Genomic DNA, 14,167 nt, shown 5'->3' with positions numbered 1-14,167 from the left:
AAAAGAAAAAACTGTAGCCTTTTGATTTTGCTTTTTTATGAAATAACTTTCGTCGATTGAAATTCAGTTTTTTGCGTCTGTGCAAAGTCAAAAGGCGATATGGAGGATCCTGCATGCAAATATTCGAATTCACGAAAACATGTAATTATTAAAAAAAAAATAGAATGCAAACGTATTTACGATACCAAATTAAATGAAAAAATATTTTATGGTGCCAGAATTATTATTCAGTTGGCGTTGAGATTATGAAAAAGTAGTGAAAATGCACTAAAAACGCGATTTAAACTTCCCTAGATAAGTAACCAAAAGTAAGCCGATTCGATCGAGAGATGACAGATCAAAAATATATTTTGAATTTAGATTGGATTATAAATAAAATAAACACTTAACAAAATGTGTAAAACTTCATTGGCTGGATGTTTTTTTACGTTTACAATTTTGGAATTGATTACAAAAACACAACTTACTTTTCATGACAGCAGCCATGGTAAGATTTTTACCAGTTTATTTCTTAATAATATGTTTATTTGGTCACGTTCTGTTTGTAGGTTTCTTGGGAGAAAATCATGGATATTTTGGAGATGAATTCTCACATATTGATCGGGTACAGATACAGTTTATTTAAATTTAATTTGTTAGTGTGATTATACCTTTTAGGAACTCTCATCTTTTCCATTCACACACAAAATTGAACTTTCATCAAAGGCGAATATACGATTTGAACCAGAAATATTAGATTTTCGGCAAAGGTGAATATTTTAATAATTATAATGATTTACAAGTGTTGTAATTGTACCCAAAACTAAATAATCAATGTTTGTAGGGCCCTTGGCATACCCCATTATGAAACTGTTACAATATATAATATTGATGATAACAGAACAATAGAATTGACTTCAGTCTCTGGAAATACAGTTCATTTTCACAGCTCCTTTTTTGAAGAAAAGGTATAGCAAATTTACGAACTAAAAAAACTGACAACTAAATTTACATCAGATGGACCAAAATACAGGGAATTCTCTATGAATTTAAATAATTTGGGTTAAAATGAGAATAGATTTACATCAGATAGTTAATTCCAAGATTGACTGTTAAATTAAATACAGTTTTAATCTTTACATTATGCACATGCATCTGACAATAGATGAGTTGCTTGTTATCAACATTCTATACCACAAGAGATAATTTTTCTGGATATTTATAAAATATTGTCGCAGCATTACCAAAAACTCAAAGCTTTAAATAGGATGGAACTAAACCCCTCCCCTTAAACTTTAACGAAATTTCAACTAATCATGTATAAATTAAATTTCGTATAAATCTAGATTAATGATAAAAACATAGTGATTGAAAAGTGTTTTCCATTTTAAATATTAGTTACTTTGTAAATATTCTCCTAAAACCTTTGTGTAGGGCTTATTGTTACTACCTACTTAAAAAGGATTATGACAAATCAAACTAAAACACAAAATTTTTGTGATTTTTTTGAGGATAAGTACAAACAACAAATATTTGGCGTAAATGATTTAAAATAATTTTTTTCTTCATTTCATAAATCATTTTAGCGAGTTGCTCCACATGGTAACACATCTTTTAAAGTTGTCTTCCTGGGTAGGCAAGAGGGTCCTGCTGAAAGTTCTCTCTATATTCATACATTGGATGGATTCATCAAATTTAATGTAATGCATATCAGCATCTTCTGTTAAAATTAGTAATTAGTTCTAATTTAGGTGGCAGCATTTGGTATTTTTAGCCAATACCGATTAAGACCAATAGTGGGAGTGAAGGTACCTGCAAACTCAACATTTTCTCCCATCATTTATATGCACAATCCACATCCTACACCAATTCAAGTAAGTTGCTGTAAACTGAAATTTCTTTCTTTTACATAACATAGTTGAAATATCTGACAACTTCCAGAAGGTCCAGCTTGTTCCTTACTAAATATTCTTTATGAAGAGGTACCAGTTCCACAAAAATTTTTTATTCTAGCTTTGAAAATCTTTAGATTATAATAAGTTTTTCAACATTTAATCTTAAAGTTAAATATCTCCAAATTATTTTGGTGGTGTACTTCCTGGCTATTTTATTGAACCCTATATCTTCAGTTACCAATTCTTTTCGGTATTACAATACATACACTACATTTTGTTTAAATTTTGTGTTAAATATAATGAACCTTATAATTATAATTTATTTTAAATGCCACATTTTTTAACTAACAGCTTCCCATTTTCTTATTTTTGTAAAAAAATGTCCTATTTACAATTTCAGATAGTAGAAATTTATAGTAGCGGAGGGAGTTTTCATTTAGAACTTCCTACTGGAGAACAAGAAGGCCCAAATGAATTATGGGAAATACAACCTCAAGAAACTAAAGCAGTGATCAGGGTTAATTTTGAAGCCAAAGCAGTTAGAAATCACACAGCTTACATTAGGTACTTTTAAATGGTGTACCAATGTTTTAAATGCATCTTTTTTCTTATTTCAGGATAAAACTTCATCACCCTGAGGAAGTTCTTATAGTACCTATAGAAGTGGAAGTGACATCAGTTCAAAACATATTTCATCCGCAGGGTTATATTGATTTTGGTATGGGTGGTCATATGGATCCGCCAAAGGAAGTAAATTTTTGTCTGTTTAATCCATTTCGTAAGGGTGTGAGAATTCATAGTGTATCAACTTTATCTAAAGCGATAAAAACCCATTATTACAACGTCAGAATCGGGCCTGCTAGTGAAAAAGAGAACACTTGCGTTCATATTGGCACACTCACTGTAGATTGTAAGTATTTTTTTCGTGGTACCATTGCGGTTATTTTTATATTTTATATTATGAAATGTTCCCTTGATAATAGGGAAAACTGCATGGAAAACGCAAGATTACCAAGGAAAAATAATAGTTAAAATTCGTAATGGAAAAAATCGCACAGAAATTCCATATTATTTATCCGTACTTAAGGGTGGACTGAGCTATGATAGCATGGCGACCACTTATTTTTTAAATGAGAAGGGCATAGATTTGTCTATGAGAAGTTTTGAAGTTAGAAATGAATATCAGTATCCTCTTAAAGTTACAGATATTGCCTTCCCTTATGATGCAGAATCCATCTTTAAGGTAATTCTTATTAAAAGAATGTTGATAATTATACATTTATTGTACACATATAGATTGAGACATTCACCCCAAAAACTATATTACCCTTTAAGAAGGAGAGGTTGTTTAATATCAAACTGAAAAGTATTGTGAAAAAGACAGATATGCAATTGACAAGTCACATAAAATTAATAACAAATATTTCAGAGGTAACAGTACCCCTACTTAGTTATAATGGAAAACTTCAGATTGTAAGTGAAGCTGTTTTTCTTGTGAAGTATTTTTACTAACTCTTAAACCGGTTGTAGCACTTGCCTTTTAAAAGTCAAGATCACTCTTTAGATGTGGGCCTTATAGGATATGATACAAAAAAAGAAGTATATTTTATGGTTATCAATCCTAACCCAGTTAGTTTACACATTAATAGTGTTCGCTCTTCGGTACCTATGACAAAAGTTGAATTGTATGGTTGTAGCAATGGAGATCATAAAATGGCTCTCTTACAAACTTCTTTTAAGAATTTAACTAAATGTGTAAGTAATGATCGGTTATAAAAAAAAGTCTTTAAATCAAAATTATTTTAGCACAATGTAGCAGCACAACAGTATGCCATTATCAAAATGAGTGTGGCCACAAATCACATTGATGGCCAGGTTTGGGGCGACATACTGATTGAAACTGCATTTGAGGTGTTGTCTGTTCCAGTACACTTTAAGATAGCATTTGGCAAGTTGGAAATAGAGCCAGATGGTTTAATATTAGATTCATGTTTTCCAGTAACACAATTTGCTGTTTAGTTGAGAAGCTTCAAAATCTTTTTGTACCATTTTTAGGGAAAACTTTGTAAGCTTCCTCTCAAAGTGTACTCGACTTTTGCTGAAAAAATGACAGTGGAACATATAGTGGGGCTTCCACCTGATGCGAGGGTAACTGCTACAATATCTGGGGTTATTATGCCTAAGTTCAATAAGGTGATTGGACATTTAATTTTTAATCCCGATGTAGATTGCTCTCCTGAATGTTATACGGGTCTTCACGCAGATAGTTCAGGTACATATTCTAAAAGTTTATTAAAAATAATAGTGGGAAGAGAGGAATGTCCTCAAAATGAAAATCTCATATTTTTACTCCTAGTTTAATACATAATACATAAATACATATAAAACATATGTATAAATATAAAAAAAAAATGTTTTGTTTCATTTTTAGCCACTTGGTTGAAAACTTTAGTTCTAGCAAAACAGGTTCCAGAATTTGACCTGCACCTGGTAAATGTGTTTTACAATAAATATTTAAATTTCACCAGCAATGGTCTTAAGGCATGGGAGCATTTGGTGCTTAGACTGGACACGTCAGATGTGAAAGGTTATTTTTTTAATTGCAAAATCAAGATGACATGGCCAAGTTTACTGAAAGATGGAGTCGCTAATAATTCGGTATTAAATTTTCCCCTTACTCAGGCCGGGAATTATTCCTACAGAAGTATTGTTTTGCATAATCCAGCGAGTTACAGTTTGGTAGTCCAGTTAATATTTGAAAGGGATTATCCCCATGTGGAGATGTTGTATGATGGTATTCCTTCAAACTTTTTGCTCTCATCTGAAAGAAAGTATTCCAACAGCAAAATATTTGTTTTTGATGAGGGACAAAAAATGGGACAACAAGAATTTTTTCGAGAATATCTTAAAATGAAGGTTTACAAGCAGTCAATGCCATTTTTATTGCTACCTGGTCAATCAGAAAAGGTTACATTGAGGTTTTATGCAGAAGACAGTAAATCATATTCAAGTTTGCTCATTTTGCGTAATAATTTGACTATATTAGAGACTGTAAGGCTTAATGGTGAAGGATCCGTACCAATGTTTAAGTTTGGAAATCGAAAACCGGGTTCTAGTCAACCTCTATTGTTTGAAATGACCGACAAGCATATGAAGGATTGTGAAAAGCAGAAAAGTTATACAAGTCCATTGCCTAATTTGACTGTAAAAAGATCATTTACAGCTAGAAATATGGGCGATATTCCGATTTCTATTAACAGCTTTCACATTAATTACTTGGAATGCGAGGGATACGGGTTTAAGGTAAGCAGAAAATAGTATACCATGTACTTTAGATTACTTTGATTGACTTTGTCAATTGGTATGCATGTTTAGATAATAGGCATTAAAAAGTTTATATTTTAAAGTTTGTGTAAACCGAATTTGTACAAATGTCAATTATATTGGGGGTATGTTATTGAGGCATATCCATGTAGGTTCTGGAATTCACATAATAAAATTAAGACGGTGAATGTAAACTCAATTCTGATGCCGAGTCGATATGGTTATGATTTATTTTTTTCTAAAAACTTTAATACCATCTTTATTATGGATGGTTGTTAAGTTGCAACATAAATAAGATAAGAAAAAAGATATTCAGATACTTACAAATTTTCAATACGATGGATTGCAGTATAAAAACGTATCATGCAAATATTTCAATTTCAATTGTATATAATTATGGAACAAATAAAACACTGCTATTTTTATTATAATATCTCCAGAGTTTAGTGTGTAAACTTAATCGAAATAATTTTAAATTTTATTGATAAATTGTTATCATAGCGCATAGCTTTAGTATTGTATTGACCCATAGTCGTCATATTATATGCGCATTTGGAGCATTTTACAGATATAAGAAAAATACATATTCTAAATCTTTTAGGTAATTGACTGCGAACCTTTTATTTTGCCCCCAAATGGTACAAGAAAAATTGACATAGCTTTTACACCTGACTTAACCCTTTCGAAGGTCACAAGAACCTTAATTCTTGGTACTAGTTTAAATGTAATGGTGAACTATACATTATATACTACAATTCCTCAGGCATATTTAAACATGTGCGCAGAACTTATTCCAAGGCCCCATTGGGAGGTGTATTTAAGTTACATGGCAATAGTGTTTATGAAAATTTTATTTCTCATTATATTGTTTTTGGCCATAATTGATGGCGAAAATATAACAAAACAGGCGGTGGATGCATTTTTGCTCTCCAGTGGTTCTACAGATCAACCGATATTGGATTTAAGGAATGTTGGGCGGCAAATAAAAGAAGAAATTCAGTTAGCAAAGGAAAAAAAGAAAATTGAGATTATAGAGTACACTAAAAATAAAGAAGATGTTGAAGAAGAACAGAAAGTCAGAGTTGAGTCTGCAATAATACCTACAACTGGTAAAGCCAAGAAAAAGCTAGCGCAACGAAATAGTTTAAATGATTCCTTAGAAGAGGGCGAAGAAGACACAGGCATGAGCGAAAGACCTGAAAAAGAAAAGTTAAGAAAGAAGGATATACTCTATGAGACACACAGGCTAAAATCTAAAGAAAGAAAGACTGAAAAAGAACTCAAATTGATGGAAGAGAGAAATAAACGAGAAAAGCACGCACAGCACAAAGAAGTAGAAAGTAAGAAATTGGTAGTGAATAAAAAAACAAGCAACATTACAAATGTACCTGCCCAGGATGAAGATACTTCTTCCACAACAACTGAAAGCAGTAATAGTAGTGCAAATCTTGAAGAAGTTGATAAAGAAAACCAAAGAAGTAAAAAGACTAAAATAAAACAAAAGACTGTTAAAAATAAGGTAATAATATGATAAGAAAAATTGTTGTTTTGTCAACGCGACATTTTAATTTCAAGGTTGTAAGTTCAGTAACAGTGAGAGTAACCCCACCAAATAATTTAAGTTGTATTATGAAGGAATTTAAACCAAAATCAAAGGCTGTTGACAGAAATAAGGAAAATCTTCATTTGGAAAATAGTGAGGAGAAATATAAATCACACAACTACCTTCATAACAGGTAAATATGAAAATTAACTTATGCGTAACATATATCTGTGAGTTTTTTTTCATAGGACATGCTTTTAAAAAATTTTCAATACAGCTTGTAGCAGGCGTATTAGTTTTTTGACACTTTCAGTAAAGATTAAGAACAGTAATACATTTGAAATATTGAGAAATATTGAAAATGTAAAGATTTTGTGGTATTGATTTGATTGAATTACTTTTGTAATGTTAAAAATATTTTTGTTTAGGTATGCCCGTGAACTAAAGAGACGCGAAAATAAAATCAAGGATCGAAAAGAAAAAATTGTTTACCGAAACAAGCACCACAATGATAGAAAATCAAGGACAAATGATCCTGAAGCAACATCCCAAAGAGAAACTTCAAAATTGTCTAGTTTTTTCATACCTTTACCTACACCTACCACCATTTCTTCAATTTGGGGCGAGAGTCGAGCTAAATTTAGTGATGTAGTTGCTCGCAGTGAATGTTCTATGTTTTCCTCAACTTTTCAGAGTTGTTCTCATTCACTAAATTCTGTGAGTAATGTCAGACCCTTAAATAAGGTAAAGACCACTTCAGCAAAGCCAACAATGTATGTGGAACCATATAAACCTGCCGAACTTGGGCCTATTGGTTCGAATAGGCTTGAAACCCCAGGTACCAAAAGTCCAGATCTTTTTATGGAACACAACCATGAGTACAAAAATTCGCGATTGGACGAAAGTGGTTTTAGAGTTTCATTAGGCACCACTAATAGTAATTCAGCATCAGTGTCAATGAATGTTGGAGGCTGTAATCAGCTGAATGATAGAAGTATTATTGCTGCTATAAATAGTAATCAGATAATGTCTGGAGATGGAAACTTCTTACAATCTCGCGATGTTCAGAGGGAGAATGTTTGTTTGGATAACTCGCAGATGACCGCAGATACCTGGAGAAAGCAAGAGCTATATAAAAACTTAAAAGAAAATCAGAGAAAACATTATGATGCAGGCATTAATCCATCGAATCAAATGGAAGGTAAATCGTTAGAGTTTTTACATGCCTATTGGCGGGTATACTAAAATTTTTCAATGTTTAAAGTTTTATTTTTTTTAATCAGGAACTCCATTTGAATCTATCTTCCCATGATCCCTCTCCCAAATGTCTTCCTCGTATTGACTCCTCTATCTCATCTTTGCATGATTTTCTTGGTCGCCCTTTCTTTTTTCTTCAATTCGCCTCACTTTGTTGATCCATCTGTTCGTCGCTCTGCTAACATGTCCGTACCACAGGAGTCTTTTGGCTTCTATGTGATGTATTACGTCGTTTTGCACGCCCATTCTTCTTTTGATTTCTTCATTTGTAACTTTGTAACTTCTTCAGGGTATGATATCGTTGCTGTTACTGAATCCAGGCTTCAACCATATTTTCGGAACTCTGAACTCTTTCCTAATTCTTATCTGGTCTATCGCTCAGACAGAAGGCAAGACCTAACCGGGGTCTCCAGGGGCGGTGATGTCATGCTCGGTGTTTTTTGACAGTTTTGAGTCCGCACTTCTGGATACCTCCGGCATCAGGAACAGTGCTCCAAGCAAAGAATTCTTAGGTTGTAAGATCTCTTTAGATTACTTTGTATTCGATGTATTTATAGTATACATTCCTCCCACTGCCGCCAGCTTCGAAGCTGAGAACTTTTTTGAATCTTTGTCGTCGACTTGTTGTTTGGCGGATCTGTCTTGTTGTTGGGTGACTTCTTTCACTGTTTCAGCTCCTATTAATGCCAGACATAGATTCCTACTCAACCTCAGCGCCATATTGAATCTTAACCAGCATCACTAACCTAAATAACCGCTGCTTACATCTCTTTTTTACCAATTTCGACGCTTTTCCGCACGTCTGTAATCTTCCAATCAATAGGAACGATCAAACCCAATTTAACTTCAGGAAGGCCAACTATCCTCAAATGTATGAGCTGATGCAGCATGCATCATGATGTCGATAGGACTCTAACACTTTTTTACGACATGCTAAACAATATTTTTACCGTTTGCACGACCACTAAAACACCGGGATGAAGGCAATTTTCATAATGGTTCACCAAAGAAATGATCGCAAATATATATGAGAAGGAGAAAGCTTTCCGCAATTTCAGGCAACACAAATCTTCTTTTTGTTTTGGCAAATATACCGCGCTGCGCAAGTCAATTAAGTTCCAGTCACGCATTGCCTATACTGATTTTGTTCGTCGTGCTGAGTTACGTATACATGATAGTCCTATCAATTTCTGGTCATTTATTCAGAGAAAGAAGGCAGATTCGCGAATCCCAGCCACGATGTCCTATTCTAATCACTCATGCCATGGGCCTAATATCGTTGTTGCAGCTTTTGCTAAGTACTTTGGTAGCGTTTACACCATGGCCCTGCCAGATCCATATTCATCTTCAAGCGTGTCCTTTAATCCCGATCTAGTCAACATACCTAAGCTTATCATCCAGGATATTTTATCAACAAGCAAAGCACTCATGGCATACCAAGTTTTATCGTGAGAGACTGTTCCCACGCGCTGTGTGCTACTTTATGTCACATTTTTAACCTGATAATTGAAACGGGCGTTTATCTAATTCCTTGAAAAATTTTCAAAGTTTATCCTATTCTCAAAAAACGTGATCCTTCTGTGGTTGAAAACTACCGACCTATTTCGATCTTGTGCAATTTTTCTAAAATATTCTAGATTATATTAAATAAATTTATTTTTGCTCAAATTAAAAATAAACTATCTACGCAACATCATGTTTTTATGCGAAAAGATCATGTGTCACCAACTTATGCTCTCTGTCTTCGTATGTATGTGACTCCCTGAACAAGCAAGGTCAAGTTGACGTTATATACATTGACTTCCACAAAGCGTTTGGCCAGATAGATCATCACTTACTGATTGAAAAAGCATCTTAAAAATTTGGTTTCTCGGATTCGCTGATTACAGAGTTGAGGTTATCTGGTGAACCGTCGACAGTTCGTTGAGATTGAGGGGTTTAGATCAATTTCTCTTGTTCCAACTTCTGGTGTGCCTCAAAGTTCTAATATTGGACCACTGCATGAATGCATTGAAACCGGCATGGACTGCATGACTCTTCAGGACATCAATATTGTCAGTCATCAAGTGTAATGTGAATTCTTACCACCGCACAAAAACTCCTTAATTACAATGTGGATGATACTATCCTGACTAAACTTGCGACTGTGAAGGATCAGGGGATTTTATTTGACCAGACGTTCTCTTTTGTACCTCACATTACTAAAATGGTTTCCAGTGCAATGCAAATTTTAGGATTCGTAATAAGAAATTGCAGGCCTTTTTTGTAGTTCAGCTACTTTTAACTTGTTATCTAACTGTTACGTCAGGTCCAAGCTTGACTATGGCTCGCTGGTATGGTCACCAATGTATAACTGGCACACTCAGTCCATTGAGAGTGTGGAGAGAAAGTTACTGAAGTTCAGAGGATGGTTCCGATCCTGAGAGGGGAGTTGATCATTATCTTCTGCTGAGAAGGTAGGGTAGGGTAGGGAAGGGTACTGCCTCTGAGCTTGCACATAGACTTGCAATCCGTTTCATTACTCTATAAGTTAGTTCATTACGGAGTTGATTGTCGGTTTCCCCTGGAACAATTACGCCTTCATGGGCCGCGGCATCAATCATTTACCGCAGTTACCCAGGTCCAATATCCATTTTCAAGACCCTACAAACTATTATCGTACTGCGATTTATATTATGATGGTCTCTAGGCGATACTTCGGGAACTTCGATTGGCGTCGCTTTATCCGTACCGATAAGTCTTATTATTTTCTTTCCCTCTTTTTTCAGTATATGTAATACTGTATATAGCATAAGATTAGTAGATTTAAGATTAGTTTTTACGTCCCCAGGTATATATATTTGATGATTTATAGTTAGCATTTCCTGTAATTGGATCATGTTACCTGTTGGAAATAAAGTGCTATTATTTGTAACTAGGTCTCTTCTAGTGGTTCCACACGATTTTCTCCAATACATCATTATGGTAGCTAGGATTTTCCTTTTGTTTTTATTTATTACCCATACCTCCGCTGCATATGTCATTATACTCTTTACAATTGTATCGTATATTACCGTTTACATTTTTTTCTTGAGGTTCTTATCCCATATAACTGAATGGAGTTTTCATATACATGATCGTGTCTGCTCAAGTCTATTCTTTATTTATTCCTCTTTAGTATTTTTAGGCAGTGTAATTCCCAAGTATCTGAATTTGTTTGTTCCTTTTATTTCAATAGTGTCCTCTATTTGCAAATTGACTGCATTCTCTTCCGTCATTGTCGTGTACATTGTCTTCTTCAAGTTTATTTCCAATCCTACCTTCTCATATTCTTCCTTTAACTTCCTGACCATCATGTAACTGAGGTTTTCTTCATCTTGAGCTATCACTACCTGGTCATCCGCGAAACAAAGTGTGTAAAGGTATTCCTTTCTTCCTTCCTTATAGGGACTCCCATTCATTTGTATTTAGGTTTCCAGGTTTTCAGGGCATGTTCCAGGAATATATTGAAAAGTGTTGGTGGAGTTAGGCATCCTTGTATCAGCTCCTTTGAGGTTTTGAAAATAACTGACTATACTGTTGCCTACTTTTATGTGTATATTGTTGTTTTTATAGCAGTTTTTCATCTCCTTTATGTTGTTGGTATATCTAATTTTGCCATATCCTTCCGTAGTTCTATCCTGGGCACCGTGTCATAAGCCTTTTAAGCTTCATTAGTATAAATCAAGTAGTACTTTGTAGTTTTTAACTACTGAATTGGCTTTATTTTTGCCTTTTTGTTAATTGCATTTTTTAAAACCTACATATTGAATTGACATTTTTTATAGACATTTTATTAAATCTCTATATCATAATTTAAAAAATTATTCAATTATTATTAACACTGTTCTTCAAACATTACAAAAGATTATTATAACGATAGCACTTTTTATACTTCTACTCCACACCATTATTTTCACTTCACAGATCCATGGAATGAAAACCTGTTGAATTCCAGCGCGTATTGGAACAATCCATTAGATTGTCAGCCAAGTACTGCGACCAATTCATCAATATACCTATGGGGTTCAAATCCAGTGTGGAAACCATGGTCTCCATCAGCAACAACTCCTGGGGTACGAACTACTCCTCCTGGTTTTGATCAATATGTTCAAAAACAAAAGGAAGAGGTGAGGTTACAATATAGAAAGCAATATGAACTGTGGGTTTTAATTCATATAGGACCAACAGGATACGCGTCAAGATTCTTATAATCCATTCTGTAGTGGTAGCCTTTGGACCGAGCAACAAAAAAACCCGTGGACTTATGACCGACAACAATGATGTTCTAATAAAAACCTCCTGTTCCTATGGCCACAACACTTACTCGGAAGCTGGATTTGTTTTTCGATGACTCATTTGTTTTCATTTTTACTTTTAAGACTGCAATTTTTTTAATACTCATGATTTATGTATATAAAGATTTTTTTGTTAAATGTTTTATGATGGCAGTGCATCAATTCGATTGTTATGTGAAGTCAGTATATCTGATGATGGTGTGTCTCAATAAATGTTTGAAGCAGTCTTATTTTTTAAATATTTCTAACAATTTTATTTTCTGCAAAAAGGGAAAAACTGAACTCTTCGTTAACAGGATATATTGATCAAGCTCTGTAACAAAGCAATAATACGCGTTGCCTTGGTAACGACTTTATTTTTTTAAATCAACTTTTAATAGATTTGAGAATGTTTTATAAAATACCCGAAATATGACTACAGAAAACACAATGTCGAAAATAGCGAACAACTGCAGCACATGCGACGAAATAAGCAGCATTTTCAATCTTCAGGGTCAAGAAGAATGTTCCAGCGATTATAATGATAAATCTTCGTTATCTTCAGAAACCACGACTGAAAATTCAGTTAGGATTGAATCAACTTTTACTTGTCGAAAAGAAAGCCCCACTACCCTACCATCCTTGTTAAGAGTAAACGGAAACAAGCTGGAAAATAAAACGTTTTCTTCTGACAAAATTCGTGAAATCGAACGGAAGAACGCCATTTTAGTGAACAAGATTTTGCATCATAGCAGAAGACCAAATCAATACATTTTTGCAGAGAAAACTCACGTGCCTAAAGTTCCAAGCGCCCAAATAAATAGGCAAAGGGAACAAGAGAAAATTAGTCGAGAAAATCAGGTAATTATGTGCTGAAGTTTGGTTTAGAAGGTAGAAATAATTACTGTCAAAAAGGCACTATAAACAGTGTAGTTTTTATTTGAATTGTTCCATTTGCTACTGAGAACTGCAATTTAGAAACATATTTTTGAGAAGTTCGTTCACTTTTTTGTTTGTTGTTGGGTCTTTCAGAATTAGTGAATCAAAACCCTTTGTTTTTATAGACTGAAGGGTCTAAATTTTTCAGGATACAGGGACCAATTCATCCAAGTTTGAAATCAGATCTCAGATTTAAGAAGATATTTTATTTTAAAAAAATTAAAGCCAGGGGCATCAATAGCGCCTTACTTCTTCGCCATTGGGTATTTTAAATGTCCTTGATTCAACTCAGATTCTCAAAGAGATGCACTCACATCTTTATCAATTATCTGTTGAAAAATGAACACAATTTAAGGTAGTTAGTATATGAAACTTACCGATTGCAAAGCGTGGAATAACAGAGAAGCTTTTCTGCGAACTTTTTAAGCTCCCAGCAAATGAGTTCTTGTCTTTGTTCATTTCTCTCAAAAATGGTATGATATTCACGAGATGTGGCAATAGTATTACTAACGACTAGCAGTTTATTCAACCATATAAGTTAATCGCTACAATTATATTTTCAGATTATTTTGAAAAAAATCCAATCAGTGAAACCATCCGTCAGATACAAGTGGTAAATATTTTGGTTTTCAATTAACTTTTCTATCCGCTGCAAATAGAACCTATATTTCTATACAATACAATTATGTGTTATATTTTATTATGTTATTCAATAAAACGTTAATCGGATAAATGTCATCTCAAACGGTTAATTTTTGTTAGTTGCCTAGGCCTAAACAAAATACTTATACAATAACCAATAGATCTAAAATATAAGATACCGATCACATATATTGGTGCGTTAGTTGTGTTCATATAGCTACTAGACGTATAGGGACCCTGCCGATGCAGATAATACAGAAACTTATGAAGCAACATTGAACAAATATTGGAAA

General features: G+C 33.8%; 2 protein-coding genes across 4 annotated transcripts; both read left to right on the top strand.

Moving 5' to 3' along the window:
* Positions 1-305: 305 nt before the first annotated feature.
* On the top strand, positions 306-12,540 carry LOC132704670 (transmembrane protein 131). Of its 3 annotated transcripts, none has more exons than XM_060674833.1 (19): positions 306-487; positions 549-604; positions 658-749; positions 824-947; positions 1,566-1,679; positions 1,731-1,853; positions 2,275-2,438; positions 2,492-2,784; positions 2,858-3,117; positions 3,171-3,347; positions 3,405-3,629; positions 3,681-3,872; positions 3,930-4,146; positions 4,306-5,177; positions 5,800-6,717; positions 6,774-6,934; positions 7,170-7,942; positions 11,944-12,146; positions 12,208-12,540. In XM_060674833.1, the coding sequence occupies exons 1-19, from the start codon at positions 394-396 to the stop codon at positions 12,298-12,300; spliced, it is 5,151 nt and encodes a 1,716-aa protein (XP_060530816.1). In that variant the 5' UTR covers positions 306-393; the 3' UTR covers positions 12,301-12,540. The 3 variants fall into 3 exon arrangements, with proteins under 3 accessions (XP_060530816.1, XP_060530815.1, XP_060530818.1); XM_060674832.1 differs by having other exon boundaries at positions 12,199-12,539; XM_060674835.1 differs by lacking the exons at positions 1,566-1,679; positions 1,731-1,853 and having other exon boundaries at positions 12,199-12,539.
* A 59-nt stretch (positions 12,541-12,599) lies between these two features.
* Positions 12,600-14,146, top strand: LOC132704671 (cilia- and flagella-associated protein 97-like). Its single transcript, XM_060674836.1, has 2 exons — positions 12,600-13,154; positions 13,796-14,146. Exons 1-2 carry the CDS (start codon positions 12,726-12,728, stop codon positions 13,847-13,849), a joined length of 483 nt encoding a protein of 160 aa, XP_060530819.1. The 5' UTR covers positions 12,600-12,725; the 3' UTR covers positions 13,850-14,146.
* The last annotated feature ends 21 nt before the right edge of the window (positions 14,147-14,167 follow it).

Source organism: Cylas formicarius, unplaced genomic scaffold, assembly GCF_029955315.1.
Source record: "Cylas formicarius isolate icCylForm1 unplaced genomic scaffold, icCylForm1.1 PGA_scaffold_7__23_contigs__length_41026272, whole genome shotgun sequence".
In the NCBI taxonomy this organism is placed as follows: domain Eukaryota; kingdom Metazoa; phylum Arthropoda; class Insecta; order Coleoptera; family Brentidae; genus Cylas; species Cylas formicarius.
Note: the sequence above shows the minus strand (reverse complement) of the source record. Positions and strands in the feature narration are given on the sequence as shown.